The 15808-nt window shown below is 45.4% G+C and overlaps 1 protein-coding gene across 6 annotated transcripts in view; it reads right to left on the bottom strand.

The window, feature by feature from the left end:
• Golga3 (golgin A3) overlaps positions 1-15808 on the bottom strand; it is a 45797-nt gene that overhangs the window by 16429 nt on the left and 13560 nt on the right. For 3 of the 6 annotated variants that reach the window (XM_063225396.1, XM_063225395.1, XM_013148606.3), the window contains exons 4-12: positions 14277-14336; positions 13229-13341; positions 10105-10751; positions 9566-9677; positions 9054-9360; positions 6294-6496; positions 4395-4532; positions 2826-2987; positions 1930-2298 (exon numbers count right to left, since the gene is read on the bottom strand). In XM_063225396.1, the coding sequence (XP_063081466.1) occupies positions 1930-2298; positions 2826-2987; positions 4395-4532; positions 6294-6496; positions 9054-9360; positions 9566-9677; positions 10105-10751; positions 13229-13341; positions 14277-14336 (2111 nt within the window). The remainder of the gene's footprint in view (positions 1-1929; positions 2299-2825; positions 2988-4394; positions 4533-6293; positions 6497-9053; positions 9361-9565; positions 9678-10104; positions 10752-13228; positions 13342-14276; positions 14337-15808) is intronic. The other 3 variants (XM_004999371.4, XM_003461130.5, XM_013148613.3) reach the window with 1 other exon arrangement.

Genomic DNA, 15808 nt, shown 5'->3' with positions numbered 1-15808 from the left:
TAATGCCTCACCAACCTGTACATAGCCATGTGGAGATGCTTCTGAAGAAGCCAAGTGACACCACAAGGGCCCTCATGACACACAGCAAGGAAGGCATAGGCCCAGGTCAAATAACCATTGTACTATGATGTGACAGCCTCCTGAAGTCATTGCAGTAAAATCTTGTTCACTATACAGCAGCTGGTCTGGGTCAGTTCACCTGCCCAAGTCATTGTCCTGCAGATGTGGAGTCAGCATCCTGAGTAGGTCACTGTCCTAGAGTACAGGTCACTGTGCCCATCTGGGGTCACTATCCTAGGAGTGTGGAAATCACTGTGCTCATCTTGTGAACTGTCCTGGGGATGCAGGGGTCAGCATGTGCATCTGGGTCACTGTCCTGGGGGTACGGGATCAGTGTGCCCATCTGACATGGACACATCTGTCACAGGCAGGGAAGAGTCTCTTTCTGTTTGATTCCTCCTGTAAGAACAGAACATGCTTCACATAAGCCCTTGTGATTAGTTGGGCACAGTGAGGAATGAACCATTTTCCCCTGCAACATGAAGATGGTTCTAAGGTTCTCTGCCAGGAACCATCCAGGGAGGACCAAAGTACCTGTTGGGAACTGTTGAAGCTAGAAACTGACCACACATGCAAGTCTGGGGCATGTCTGTCCCAAGAACAGAGGGTACCTGGGGCAAGCCATGTAAAGAAGCTGCTTCAACACAGAAAACATCTAGCCCCAAGACAATCCTAACAGGGGGCTGCTAGGACAACAAGGGTGTCATGTGACATTAAGTTGCTAAAATGTACAAATAAATGCCCTGGCAATGAACGGCAAGTTCCTTTCCTCCCATCAGGAGGGTAAGGGCTCCACCTGACCCCAGCTTTCGTGTCTTTATTTTCTCATCCTCCTACTATCCTGCCTCCCCATAACATCTGGAGCTGCGTGAGTCATATGAGTACCAGTTGTTCTAAACACATCATTTATCCCTTCCAAGCATCCTTGTTACATGCTCCTGAGCCTATGCAGTTCCAAAGAAAGGGCAGAAGAAATGGACCCAGGCCAAAGGGAGCCTGTGTGAGCCAGGCCAAGCTTGGGCAGTCTCAGTGATGCTCAAGAACAAGCACACATGCCAATTGAGAGCTGTGGGGGACTTATGACCAGGCAGGCTGGGGCACAGCTCTATTTCTTCATTAGGCTGTCTCTGGTTCTCAGGGCAGCAGAAGTTTCACAATTTGAAAGACAGTAATACTACCCTGTTACCTTCCAAGGGCACCTACAAGCAGCTTTGTCAGTAACTACGCAGATAAAATCCTGAAATCATTAGTACTGTCTAGTGCCAGCTGAAGTCCCTTTCCTTAGCTACAAGTCAGTAGAGAATCCTGACGACCTTTCCAAGTGAACTCTCCCATGGGAAACAGATCAGAATCCCTCTTACACTTGACCCTGCAGAGTGAGATGTAAAGAATGAGCCATTCCCTGATGCTAATTCTACTTCCTGAATATCCTTTTTCACTGTCTAGGTTTTTAAAATACACTTGCTGACACCCAACTGTGTTGCACTGTTAGTCTACTGGTTCCTACCGGGTTTGACCTGCCAGGCTCTGGTCTCAGTACTGAGACACAGGGTAGTCAAGGGGCCATGGCTGCCCCTTTCTGTACTGTCTCACAGGAGGAAACCAAGTTTCTTATAGCTCCTCTCTAGGTTCAGGTCCATATTCTCAACAGTCAGAAGCTGGTATTTCTTGGCAGATGACTTTTAAAAGCCCTAAACCACACTCAGGTTCCCAGTTCTGGTTTCTTCTCATTCAGCAGCCTAGCTGGGACTGGGGCAGAACATGAACTACTGGGATCCCTGCCCTACAGAATTCTCCCATGGGTTACCCAAGTTCACAAAGGAATGCATCCACAGGAAGATGATCACAACCCCATGGGGGGTTGGTTACCTGGCTGGACTTGACGGCCAGCTCTTGTCTCAGCTGCTCTAAAAGTCCTGATGTCTCCTGAGTACCTTCTTCCAAGTGCCTTGCTCCCCTGTCAAGCTCCTCCTTGCCACTCCTGGCTGCCTGCAGAGCCACCTCTAAGACAATCTTCTCATTCTGCAGGAAGCGGACTGTGTCCTCCCTGGTGGCAGCCTCCCCCTGTAGTTCCTCCAGCCGTGCCTGCAGCTCATCATAGCGGATGTGCAGATCGTTGAGGGATTGTTCTCGGGCCTGCAGGGCCTCCTGTGCCGAAGTAAGCTGTTTCACCAGGCCCAGGTGCTCCTGCTGCAGTGCCATGAGCTGCTGGTCTCGCTGCTGCAGAGTCAGTTTCACCTGCAAACAGGGGTAGACTTACCCTGCTGCCCTTGGCCCTGTGTTGACAATGCATGTGTTTTTCCCTGCTTAGGATCTAAGTAACTTTGATGGACTCTTGGAAAGGTCTTTTTAAAGCAAAATTCTGAGTCAGGCATGGTGCTACATCCCTGTAATCTCAATACTTAGGAGGCTGAGGCAAAAAGACTGCCATGAGTTTGAGGCCAGCCTGGGCTATACAGCACATTCAAAGTTCAGCCTGGACTACACTGTGAGACCCTGTCTCAAAAAATAAGCAAGCAAGCAAGTAAACAAACAAGCAAAATTTTCATTCAAGGCATCAACAGAGGTAAATCTGGCATCCCTGGCCTGATGGTGACATTTCATACATATTCAGCACTCAACCCAACACAACCCATACTGCTTACATGGCCTGACTAGAGGTTGCTACACAAGCTGGCTGAAAGTAGCCTTGGGTGTGCACACTGGGATGGTCTCATGGCCACAGGGCCTGTGTGCCCAGTTTCAGAGTTATGTCAGCTACTTGCCTGTTCCAATTGCTGCTCCAGGGCCACTGCTGAGTCAGCCACCTTCTGCAGTTTTTCTCGTTCACCCTCAAACTCTTCCAGCCTCCTCTGGAGATCCTCTTCCACCATTGTCTTTGCCTCTCGAATCTGCACAAAGGCTGCTTCCTGATCCAACATGTCAGCCTGGGCCCAGGAAACAGTATTTTTGAAAAAACAGGGAAAACTGGTCATCGATAGCAGCCTAGGATTAGGGAAACTTGCTACACTGCAAGTCCCCTCCTTCACATCTTCATCTTGTATACAAATGCTAAGTGAGGAACACCCCACTTGCTACAGGGTGATTGCTACCATAGGCCTGACTGAAGGGAGGGACATCCAGTGTTAAGAAGGGAGAAATGCCTGGCACAGTGGTGTAGACCTGCAGTCCCAGCAGCTTAGGAGGCTCAGGCAGATCACTTGAGCCCACAAGATTGAAACCAGCTTGGACAATAGCTGGATCCAGGCTCAGGAAAACAGAATTGGGATCAAGGGTTGGATGATGATCCTCCTAGGTGCTTCTCATGGGAGAATGGGGGCAGCCCATTCCACTTTCTGGAGTATAGTACGTGATATTTTTTTCTTTGACAAGACTGCTGTTCCATATCACTTAGTAAAACAAAGTAAGAGACAGGGACCATAGAATGTGGCATTCATTACATTCTGACTGTGAATGAGACCTGGCATCTTAGTACATTACTTAGGGAAAAAGACTAGTCAATAACTCAAAATGTTTTTTGTTCTTTACATTGAGCCCTTGGCCATGTGATTCCCACAGAAAAATAGGCAAGTGCAGAGCAGAGTGAGATGAGAAACAAGACAAGTCTGAAGAAAGTAACTTCCTATGTGACTTTCTATGAAGGGTCAGGAACAAAAGCTGCCCAGCAGCACTCTCAGCACAAGGTGAGTGTTACATGGTTTTTCTGTTTTACATTTTCTAACAAGGACATTAAACAGGTTTTACTAAAAAGTAAAAGAGGCAACTACGCTCAGAATGATTAAGAAATCAAGCAGGTTCTCTCAGGTACAAAAAAGCAATTAGGCTTTGAGTCTGGGCCAAAGCTACTGTATTTCTCATCATGTTGAGATGACCATGCAGACGGCAGCAGTAATAAAGACCGCGTGTGGTGTGGGAAGACTAACTAGCAATGCAAGTGAAGCACCTGGAATAACCAAGACATACCATATCATCCAGCACATAAGATACGAAAGACCACCCCTATATTCTGCTCAACCTAGGGCCTAAGGTGCCACCAACATGTAAATCTGACACAGGGTGGGGTCCCTAAGTCCTAAGCAGCTTTTTAAAGCATACATATAGAGCTGGGGATTTAGCTCAGTGGTGCAGCGCCTGCCTGAAAAGCATGAGGTCCTGAGTTCGATTCCAGGTATCCCCAAAAACTACATGTTTACATATATACATATACACATAAGGCATATTTATGTTTACCTGCATGCTTTATGCTTAAGAGTAAGTATACTATGTTTTCTCACACCTGCCAGTGAGCCCAAAGCCAAATAGAAACCAGCACCTACCACAGTCATAGTCCTTACCTCGATGCTCTGGAGCTGCACAGCTATGCGCTCCTTCTCCTTGATGGATCTGTGCTGTGTCTCTGTCAGCTGCTGGGATAGGGATACGTTCTCAAGCTTCAGGTGCTCCAAAAGACCAGCCTGGGTCATCTGTCCAACCTTCAAAGAAAAACATGAGGGTAGAAAGCTGCTCAACTTCAGGTATCAAGCGCAGAACAGCCGGTCTCAAGTTAACCACAGTAAAATTCTTTGCCTACCAACAGTGACCAGCTCTCCCTCCTGATGGCCTGTGAAGCTAGGGCTGCCACCACCCCAGCACTCACTTACAGGCTGCCCCATCTTCAGTCTGGGACCAGATGGGTCCTGCATTCCTAAGAGGCAAGGTAACCACCCTGTAGTCCGGGCCAGATCCACATACCAGCTCCCATCAACCGTGGACTTCTGAGCCCCAGGTGAGGAGCTTCAAACAGGTAAGTACAGCCACACCTACACAGGGCCCACAGTGCTGGCCTGTCTTATCCTCATGAAAAGAAGCCTGGAGCCCTAAGGGGTGAGGGGCAGTACGGAGAAGCAAAGGCTGACAGGCCTGTGGCTGGACTGTTCCTACCTTAACTGTTTTCCCAGTGGGTGTCTGGACTGACAGCATATAAGGTGTGATGGGGGTGGTTGAGCTGTGGACTGCAAAGACGCTGCTGGAGCAAGGAAGGGAAGGATTATAGTCTGCTCATGTGTTTCACCCTGTAAATGGCTACTGGCAACCAAGGGATAAGTTCAGGGACAAAGTGGCAAAAAAATTCTAATTACAAACAGTGAACCCAACTACCAAAAAAAGCAGAGGTTCTCAAAGTGGCACTTCCTTCAGTTCCTCCTCTACTTCTGTCTCCTAAATTATATTTTTGACTTATTTACATAAAATCTTGCTTACTTCTTTAAATACTGCATCCTGATACAAATGCACTGAAGGTTGTGGTACATTAACTTGTATAATCATTTACGTTCATTTCTCTACATGATCCTTTGGCTTAAAAAGTGTATTACAAATTTAAGAAAACTTCTTTTTTGCATATGGGTAAACTCCAGAAAAAAAGAAAAAGGAACAGTTGGTGGAGACTATATTTTATATGCTCTATTTGAAAAATAAAGTTCCAATAAATCTCAAATCTGTAATATTTTATCTGAGAAGAAATAAAGTCCACAGTTAAATTTTCCAAAGGTTGACCAAAAGTACTCTTCAGCTTTCACTCGAAGCACTCCAGGCACTGAGTTTTAGAGCAAAGTGCATTCCAGCAGGCTCCTGTTCCTCTTTTCTCCAAAGCACACTGTCTGAGGCTGCTAGCCTCACTCTGACAGCTGACATGCACACACATTAGTGTCACTCCGCCCAGTGACACACAGAATGACATATATTCCCATATAAGCAGAATCAAAAGCTGATGTGGCCTGCAATCAGTAAAAAAACAAAGAAAATGTCCTGTGTGGAAACTGGAAACAAGAATTCACGTAAGTATGATTTAGTAACTGTATATTTCTGGGTTCAAGCAGCCACAGCAAGATGAAGCTCTAGCCAGGAAGGGAGCACTTGCCACACTGAGAGCTTGACCGAGAATGTCACAGGGAGGGATGCAGGGCAAAGAGGCCGGGAGGGGGACTCCTGAGATTCAGCAGGCATGGATTTGAGGAGTTATCCTTCAGAGGAAGGCTGGAGCTGACAAGCAGAGCCAAAAGCCTGGGACAACCCAGAGCAAGCATTTCAGAATGAAAGACTCAGGTGGAAGCCAAGAGGCTGTGTCCAAAGGTTACGCAGAGGGAGGACTCTGCACAGGAGGAGTGGGGACCACACTTGTGGATAGTAAACTTTAATGGAAGCACTATTTTAGTTTAGATGGAAGCATGGTTACTGAAGGAAGTCATAGGCCATACCTGGATGTGGGCCACCTCACCCTGCAGTCTGACCCGGGCTTCCTGGGCTAGGGCCAGCTGCTGCTGGTACCACTGCCGGGCATGCTGCAGAGAGGCGATCTCAGCCTGCGAAGCCTGCAGCTTACTGGTCAGCGTTGTGCGTTCCAGCTGCACTTGCTGGAGCTGACTCTGCAGGGCCGCCATCTGCTGTCGGAGGTCGTGTACTGAAAGGGAGCAAGCACAGCCCGCTCAGGCCACCAGCACCCCTAGAGAGTGCGCAGCTCTGTGGAGGCGTATGACAAAAAGTTAGCAGGCAGACAGCAGGGACAGTTGATGTGCCTATCTCAATGGCTGGTTTCTACAAGGTCACTACTACATGTGGATACAGACCACTTCTCCTGGGGAAACACAGAGCTGTATTCTAAAGTCTTCTATCACATGTTCATAAAGCCACATTATATCCTTTATTTACATGACTCTATTTAAAGACATCTTATTTAATGTTTTCTTTACTCAACATCAAGCTTATGATCCGTAACTCTGAGTCAGCCATAGTGGCTGAGCAAAGTTCCCCTAACCTATGTCTTCTCCACAAATAGCTGACAGCCCCCTTATACTGAGTACACCAGTGTTTTGGGCCATTTAAGCAGCAAAAACACACCGATAAGGAACAAATTCACAAGTATGGCCTTGAGGAAACTATAGAAAGGATTTAGCTTATAGCCTGAGCTGTGGGAAAGACTTAAAGCAAAGAAGACCAGAGGCAAACAAGAGGGCAGTGTCGCCTTATGCCCCTGCAGCCAGGTACAGAAGGATTGGTAACACAAATTTTTGTTACTCTGTATATGTCCATGAAAGATCATGGAGTGCTATGAGAACTGGTTTGAATGTTACAGATAAATTTAAGAAAGGAGGCAAATTCAGTTATGGCATCTCATACTGAGAATCAACCGTGTGCCTACAAATGGCCATGGACACCTTGGTGCTGGTCTTTGAACTGCCTAGCCATGTCTATTAGCCACAAACAAACTCAGCAATGGAGTCCTGGGCTGGCTATCCACTAACTCTTGCTGGTCTGCACATATGGTCAACTCTTAAGGGCAGGGTGAGAGGAACACGAGGAGAGAGCCAGGAAGGTACTGAGAGCCCAAATCACAGACAAAGAAAATCAGGTATTTTTATACTTAAATTATAACCCAAATTTTAAAATGCATTTATCATTCTGAAGGTATTTTTCAAAACTTTTATTTTATTGGGTTTTTTTTTTTTGGGAGACAGAATCTTGCTATGTACCCAGGTCTTGAACTCATAGAGATCCTCTTATCGCAGCTTCTTGAGTGATAGGATTATAGTTAATACACCATCCCTAGTTCTAAAACTAACCTTCTCTCTCTCTTTTCTGAGACAAGGTCCTGTTGTGTAATTCAAGCTGGACTATGTAGTCCAGACTGGCCTTGAACAAATGATGATCCTCTGACTTAGGCTCCAGAGTACTGGGATTACAAGTTATATACCACCCTGTCTACCAAAATTTTGACATAAAAGCTGAATAGGAGAGTTTGAAAGGCCTGGGACCCCATATCTGAAGAGATTCAGAGATCAGGGTGGTGAGATCATGGAATGGCAAGAGAAGTGCCTCTGCCCCCAGTCACACATAGCAGAAGGTCAATGACCTGGCACTGGGCCATGGATCATGCCTGAGAAGCATACCCAAGCTTGGGTCAGTTCTGCTGACCAAGAAACACTGGCCCAGTGAGGTTTTGCAATCCCTCGGTCAAAACCATCTTGGTGTTGGGCAAATTTTTGGATTTTAACTTTCTTAAGGGACTGGGTCATAAAATGCTCAAACACCAAAAAATTAACAGCAATCAAGATAGTATCTTGTTGCTCAGTGAACTCTTTCTATTCTCTGCTATTAAAACTCGGAAATAGTAGCTCATCATTCTCTTCTAAGTGACCAGCACTGCAGCCCTGCCCACAGTCCCACACCAAGTCGCTGCACAGTTCTGGACCCAAATGTCCATTCCCTCAGGCTGTTCTTTAGCTTTCCTTTCCTCTTCATTCTCTCTCCCCCCTGCTCAAATGTGCTCTAAGCAAAGACCACAGTCTTCCTGGTCTCAGACACATGAGACTGTTGGATGAGTGCAAAGGCTCTCAGTGTATGACCAGCCAACACAATTCTGTTTTCTCTGGGTTATCAGAAGCCAGCCTGACCAAACCACTGAGCTTATGCTGGCAGGAGGTCACTAATCAACAGCTTAGGTGTTTTATTTGGGGAGGGGGTGCTTTTTTAAGACAGAATCTTGCTATGTAGTTCAGGCCTGCTTGAGCTCACTACGTAGCCCAGGCTGCCCTCCAACTTGTGGTGATTCTCCTGCCTCAGCTGCCCAAATGCTGTGGTTATAGGCATAAGCCACCACAGCAGGCTCTAGGTGTTACTGTTAAATATTTTAAACAGAATATGAAATAAACAAGAATAAGTGTAGAATACACAGGCAGTTCTATTCCTCCCCAAACACTGGATTTCTAAGGCAGAATGAGTGGAAATGATTGCTCCTGATGGTCAAGGGTTCAAAGCCAATTTCTGAGACCTAACTCATTTCCCAAATGTTCATGCAGAAAAGTACAGAATCCCATGAGTTCAACCAAAGTTGCATTCACTACAGCAAGTGGACAGCTCATGTCAGTGATGAGCTAATGCCACCTGCAGGTGAGTGTACACTAGTGGGCCAGGTTCCAGGTATAGCTGTAGCTGCAGCAGCAGCTCCAGCCCAGCCTCACCTGTGTTGTCCTTGCTGAGGATGCTTCTCTGCATGTCCTCAACTTTGGCCATCAACCTCTGGTACTGTTCCTCTGCCACCTGCAGGTCATTGTTCGAGGAAGCCAGGCTGGCATTCTTGGCTTCCAACATGTTCTGCAGGTCTGTCATAGCCCGCTCCAGGTCCCAACAGGACTGCTTGAGAGTGTCCACCTCGGAGCTGAGGGAGTCTTGTTTCTGCTGGCTACTTTGGCTGCGCTCCACCTGGGCCTGCAGCCTGGTGTGCAGGGCAGCCAGTTGGGCTTGCAATTCTGCCTTTTCCTGAAGTGCCTGAAAATACCAAGCCATCATACACTTTCAGCAAAACAAGTCACTTCCAACCAGTATGTTAGCAAGATTGCCAATACAAGCAGACAAATGTGAGTCACAGGAGGCATGGTCAAATGCAGTTCAGACTCTTGCAAAACTATATCCAATGAAGAACCACACGTTCTTTTCAAAAACTGGACATATCAAACACTCCAATATCATTTACCTGACTGGCCTCTAGTGATAAAGCCTCCAGCTGTCCTTCAAGTCTCATCTTTTCTTTAAGAACCTGCAACATTTCGTCCTGTGCTTCAGCAAGGGAGCTCTCCATGGACACACTAAGGACAAAGGCACAAGGTCAGGAGATGGGATCACGCCAAGCATCCTTCTTCTTACACTTACCTCTGTATCCCAAATTCCACAAGCTCTGCTGCTCTCTCTCTCATATTTTAAAAAATAAGAAGACTTTGGGAGTGAGCTGAGATCAGATAGGGTTGCCTCCCATAGCAGGCCCTTCCAGCAGTTGCCACCAGAGCAGACTCTGGAAGCACGAGCCCCATGAACATCAGTGCAGATGCAGAGACAAAGTATAAACACTGGAAGACAGGATGTGCAACATCCCAAGCAGTTGCTTGGGTCATTCTACTTTTAAAGCACAGAGCTGTAAGTGAAATGCTTGTGTGAACACTACAGATGGTGTTAAAAAAGAAACGCTGTGGCTGGCAGTATTCTGAGTGCAGAGCAGGAGGCTGAGCCACTGCCCACCTGCTGCAGATACTGTCTCTGCGGCTCCTCACTTCACCGTTGACCTCCTGTCCCTGGTCTTGGTGCTCAGCTGCCGCAGCCTGGAGGACATCTTTAATAGAAGGGAACTGGCCCAGAGCCTCCGTGGCAATCTCCTGGCCATTGACCAAGTAGGCAGCTCCCTGTGTGACCACATTTTCCAGGACACAGTAGGTCCCACGGGTAGAGAGGCTGCTATGTGAAGAGCTGTCACTCTCATTCCCATCAGCCTCTGACACACTGTCCCCAGTCAGTGAGGCATTCTTAAGACGGCCATCAGTCTCGGGAGATGGGCTGACCTCAGACACTACTGAGGTGCTGCCCCTGCTCTGCTTCAGGGAGCTCACAACAGAGTTGGCAGCAGGAGCAAGGCCACTGGAAACACTTCCATCTTCAGTTCTATAATCAGCCAGAGACCGGATTTTGCTTGATTTGGAACTCTTTTTATCCTTGGCATGTGTCAGCAGCCCTAAGCTGCCCACCTTGGGCCCCCGAGGGACGCTGGTGCGCAGGAAGGAGTACTCTTTTGTCATAGCTACGGTACTGGCCCTTGGCAAGTTTTCTGGGTGCAACATGAGCTCAGGATCAAGAGTGCTAGAGAGTCTCATTTTTGTTGAAGGCTGGCTGGACTGAGAAAGAAGCAAAAATACAAAAATCCGTTAAAATCTGTAAGCAGCATTCTAAAATTGACACTCAAAGAACCTGCACTAACTAACATCCCTTGGAGTAATGAACAGCCTTCCAAAAGCTCAGTAAGCCCGACGCCCAATAAACTCTTGAGCTCCAACAGGACCTTGTGGCCACCCTGACTAAAGTACATCTCTAAAAAGTGGCTTTAATACACTGTAATACAAGTCTCAGAGCAAGTCCCTTCCCACCACACTTTCTCTACAGAACTTCCCTGGCTCTTCTCCTATGTTTCCTCTTTCAGGTATATTTTTTCAATCAAAAAAAAATTACCTATAACTACTTTAAACCTCTAATCACTCAGGTATTAAGGATTATTTACTTACCTAGAGTCTAACTCTTTTTATTAAATCACCATTTTTTCCATATATACTATCACTTTTGTTACTACAAATGTTATCTTTTCCTACTCATGATGATGATGGCAGGGTAATTACTTATTTTTCGTATTTGATGTAATAACCTGGCAATTTCCTAAATTCAGATTAGATCTAATAATTGTTTTGGTTTTACATTAAAATGAAAAAATAATACAAAATTTCAAAACAAAATAATAGGAAATTAACAATGATCAATATATTGCATATTATCTTCAAAGCAGTTGCTCAGATTACAAGCTATAGGCATGAAAAAATGCTCAATGAGAACACAAACTTTTCTTTTTTTTCATACCAGGGATTGAACTCACAACCTCATGTTTTCCAGGCAAGTGTTTCAGCTGCTGAGCTAAATCCCCAGCCCACAAACCATTCTTTTTTTTTTTTGTCTTTTTCATTTTTATTGATACCAGGGATCGAACTCACGACCGCCTGCTTGCAAGGCAGGTGCTTATGCTGCTGAGCTAAATCCCCAGCCCCAAACCATTCTTTTTAATTCTTCAAATATAGAAAATCTATATTAGAATATTTTGTTCGTGATTTTTTTTTGTTTTTTTTTTTTGTACCAGGGATTGAACTCACGACCTTACGCTTGCCAGGCAGGTGCTTACACTGCTAAGCTAAATCCCCGGCACAAACCATTCTTGTTATTGAGCTAACAGAGATTAGTAATACAATTATGTATTATATATGTATACAATCTTTTCCCTTCTTTCTTTTCTCCTTTCCCCAGCTCTAATGATTGTTTTCAGTTGATTTTCCGGGATTTTTCATGACATTATCAGCACCTAGAAGTAACTATAACACCTCACCTGTTTGTCAATATTTCTATATCTTGGGCCGGGGATTTAGCTCAGCGGCATAAGTACCTGCCTGGCAAGCACAAGATACTAGGTTCCATCCCTGGTACAGAAAAAAAAAAAAAAAAAATTCTGTATCTTACTTCTTGTGTCAGTTACAACTTGTAAAATGGCCTCACTTAAGGTCTGCAGTGTAGGAGAGATTCCTTTCCTTTTGTTAAGCCAGCACTAGCTTTTGTTTATAGAGAAACAATCTTTTACTGTACAAAATCAATGTAATTCCTGGGCTGAGGCACACAAGGGAGGTTAAGAAACCTCACAAATGGCCTGGGACATAGCTGGATATGGAGCTGGAAAACAACAGGAAAGGTGGGAACAGTGAAGGAGAGACTGAACCATCCACACATAGACAAAGACTACTGGGCCAGGGAAAAACATTTTCAATACACACCAAGAAGGGATCGTTTCCTGGGTTATATGCACCTACACAGCCAAGAAAAAGACTTCATCCTACATGGGCCAGTGGGGCTGTTGATTGAGGCCACTCTATCCTGAGCGTTGGTGTGATGGGGACAGAGAAGATGGAAGACAATCTGAGAGAGTGACCTCTGAGACACAGGCCATCTCCTGGGCTGCTCAGTGCTGCCTCTGGCCTTTGGAGAGGGCCTCTAGGACAAGGACAGCTGGTAGTGGAAGTGTCTAGCCTCTTTCAACCTTTCTGTACTAGCCCTTTGGTGTGAGTGGCTGTGAAATATGTAATGAGCTAATCACACAGAAAATGTCATCTTATTTAAAACTATTAGATATCATTTTTAGCTTTTACTATTAGATATATGGCTTTTTAAGATTTGGGATTTTACATGCAACTACTGACACATTAGTCAACAAATATAGGTGTATCCAGGTAGATGCAGGAACTGCTATGCAGCTGAATTCTCATTACTGCCGAGTAAAAACTCCTAAACTGAGTTTCAGTTTTCTCTTCCCAAATGTCATTTCTTTCACCTGATGGCTGTAATATCCATATTGCATAAAGTCTGCAGGAAATTTAACATAATGCCTAGTACTCACTGGTTCTTTGCCCTCACTGCCTGTGACTATTGCTGGCAGGCCACGTGGAGAGGTCCCCAAGCTCATCCCTGGCCAGCATGAGGCCCAGTCCACTCAGCCTGGGACCTGCTCCTCCCTAGAGCAGCAATGCTCTCCAACAGCACTTCTTCCTGACTCGGGAGGCAGACTTACTCGCTCCTGCTGGCGCTTCACACGATACTGCCGGAGCTGCTCTTCCAGGCGCTTCCGGGCCTGGAGTCGGACCTGCTCCTCCTTCTCCAGGGGCAGTGAAGATGCTGTGGAGCCTGCAAAGGCAAATGGCATCAAGAAGCTCATCTCATAAAGGAGCAGGGTGAAGAGAACAAACTAGTACTGTACCTACTGCTTGGTTCTCTTCATTTAATTACCAGTATATGTTTACTCCTAAACCATGCACAATCATCTAGTCCCTGGGTGATTTCCAGATAGGGAAAAGACTGTGAGCCTGGGTCACAACCAGAAAGGATATACCATGAAGGAGATACAACATTAAGTGCTAGGTCTCTGTTCATTCAGCAAATACAATGCGTGTGACAGAATTTTAGCTGGTAAAATGAGAGGTAGGTAACTAGCACCTTTCAGCGACACAAAGAACTGAATTTGAAGTAGATATTGGGGCTGATTGCTTAGTGATCACAGGCATTGCAGTGCAAAAGCAGAAGGCCAAGTCCCTCCTGCCTCAGGGACCTGACTCTGCTCTGCCACAGAGGCCACATTCCTTCAGTGGAGCCCAGGATAAACATGGTCAGGCTGGTTGCACTCAGTGATACCCATGGAAAAAGTCACCTCTGGATCAACAGTAACAACACATGCAGGTACATGTGAACATACAATTTGATCCAGAGCTTATCTTTCACTTCCTGTAGTGATGAGCCATGTTATAAGGTTTTGTAAAATTGAGTTCTCAGGGGCTGGAGATTTAGCTCAGTGGCATAAGCGCCTGCCTTGCAAGCAGGCAGTCGCGAGTTCAATCCCCGCTACCGATAAAAAGGAAAAAGACAAAAAAAGAAAAAAATTGAGTTCTCAAACAAATGGCAGTATTCAGACTTTTTTTTGGTACCAGGGATCGAACTCATGACCTCGTGCTTGCTGGGCAGGTGCTTATGCCACTGAGCTAAATCCCCAACCCTAGACATTATTTAGGAAGGAATGAAACCACTGTTCATTCTGTGTTCAGAGCAGACACACATCAGGAATCTACCTGTGGAGATGGGGCTGGCGATGTTATCTTTCTCACAGGTGAGACTCCAACCCAGATGACCTGCTCAAGGATAGCACAAGGAATGACAATATTTTAGCTAAAAATAATATTTAAATATTTGAACTGGGGGTATAGCTCAATGACAGAATACTTGCCTACTCATGTGTGATGCCCTGGGGTTTGACCCCCAGCACCACAAAAAGAAGAAGAACAAAAAAAGAAAGAAAGAAAAGAAAAAAGGAGTAGGAGGAAAGAGGAGGGAAAAAGGAAGAAGGCACTTGCAAGCAAATATTTCAGACCAGACCTGATCTTAAGTATGGAAAGGGTTGAACAATGATCACAATAGAATTGCAGCTGCAGAACCAAATAGAATAAAATTGCAATAGAATTGCAGCTGCAGCCCTGCAATTTCCAGGGCTGGATTTTTGAGCTTATTCCTTGTGAATAGCAGTAGATGGCCTAGATGTTACCAAAGTGCATAAATGCAGTAACTTTGTATATGTGGCACCTTCCTGGACCTGGGTTCTAAGGAAATAAGTGGTAGTGCTTTAAGTATTCACTAAAACCTGGGAAATTACCAAGTTCACTAGGAATCTGTCACTGTTGTTACCAATCTGTACACTTCATCTCTGGAGAGATCTCAGTACCTTTCACATGACTGTGTGCGAATTTCTAGGCCATCACCATCCAAGTGACAAATTTAGGAGCCATAACCATCAAGAAGGTGCCACAAATCAGCAATGTAGGCTGGGCTTGAAGTGACTCACACTGAAGCTTAATGACCAGCTAGCTGCCTGGACAGAGCTCAGGGCCAGGTGGCAATAGGAGCCGAATGTGTAGTGTCCTCATTCCTTGGAAGGAACAGGCCCCAGAATTAGGTGTATGTTCTTAGAGAAGCTATTATGTGGCCACCTGGAGGCAGAGCTCACAGATCTTATGAGCAGGAGCCCAGACTTTCATGACATTTCTTCACGTAAGAGTTGGCAACTCATTTTCAAAAATTTAAGGTGCTGGGGGTTTAGCTCAGTGGCACAAGTGCCTGCCTGGCAAGCGCAAGGTCATGAGTTCAATCCTTGGCACCAAAAAACAACAACAAAACAAGTTTAAAAACACAAGGTAGCACTGAAAAAATAATGCCTATGAAGAAAAAGGCAATCCAAAAAGGAAAATGAGCAAAACAGGGAGACAATTCACAGAAAAAAAAAAAAAAAAAAAAAAAAAAAAAAAAAAAAATATATATATATATATATATATATATACAAGTGCCAACAAATAAAAATACGCTCAGATCCCCTATTTAACTAAAGTAAAAATGAAGCATCATAGCACAATCACCAACAAATTTCGTGGTGCACACTTATAGTCCTAATTACTTGGGAGGCTGAAGCAGAAGGTGGCTTGAACTCACAAGTTTGAGGCCAGCCTGGGTAACACAGTAATGTTTTGTCTCAAAAGCAGGCAAAAACCAAAGAAACAGAGTGTCCATCCTCAAGGATGTCGACAAAGTGTTCTCAAAGGTCCTCACTAGTGGC

This window comes from Cavia porcellus, unplaced genomic scaffold (assembly GCF_034190915.1).
Source record: "Cavia porcellus strain 051 isolate PalLab524CR breed Dunkin Hartley unplaced genomic scaffold, mCavPor4.1 scaffold_16, whole genome shotgun sequence".
Classification (NCBI taxonomy): Eukaryota; Metazoa; Chordata; class Mammalia; order Rodentia; family Caviidae; genus Cavia; species Cavia porcellus.
The sequence above is the reverse complement of the archived record's forward strand: the minus strand, read 5'-3'. Positions and strand labels throughout refer to the sequence as shown.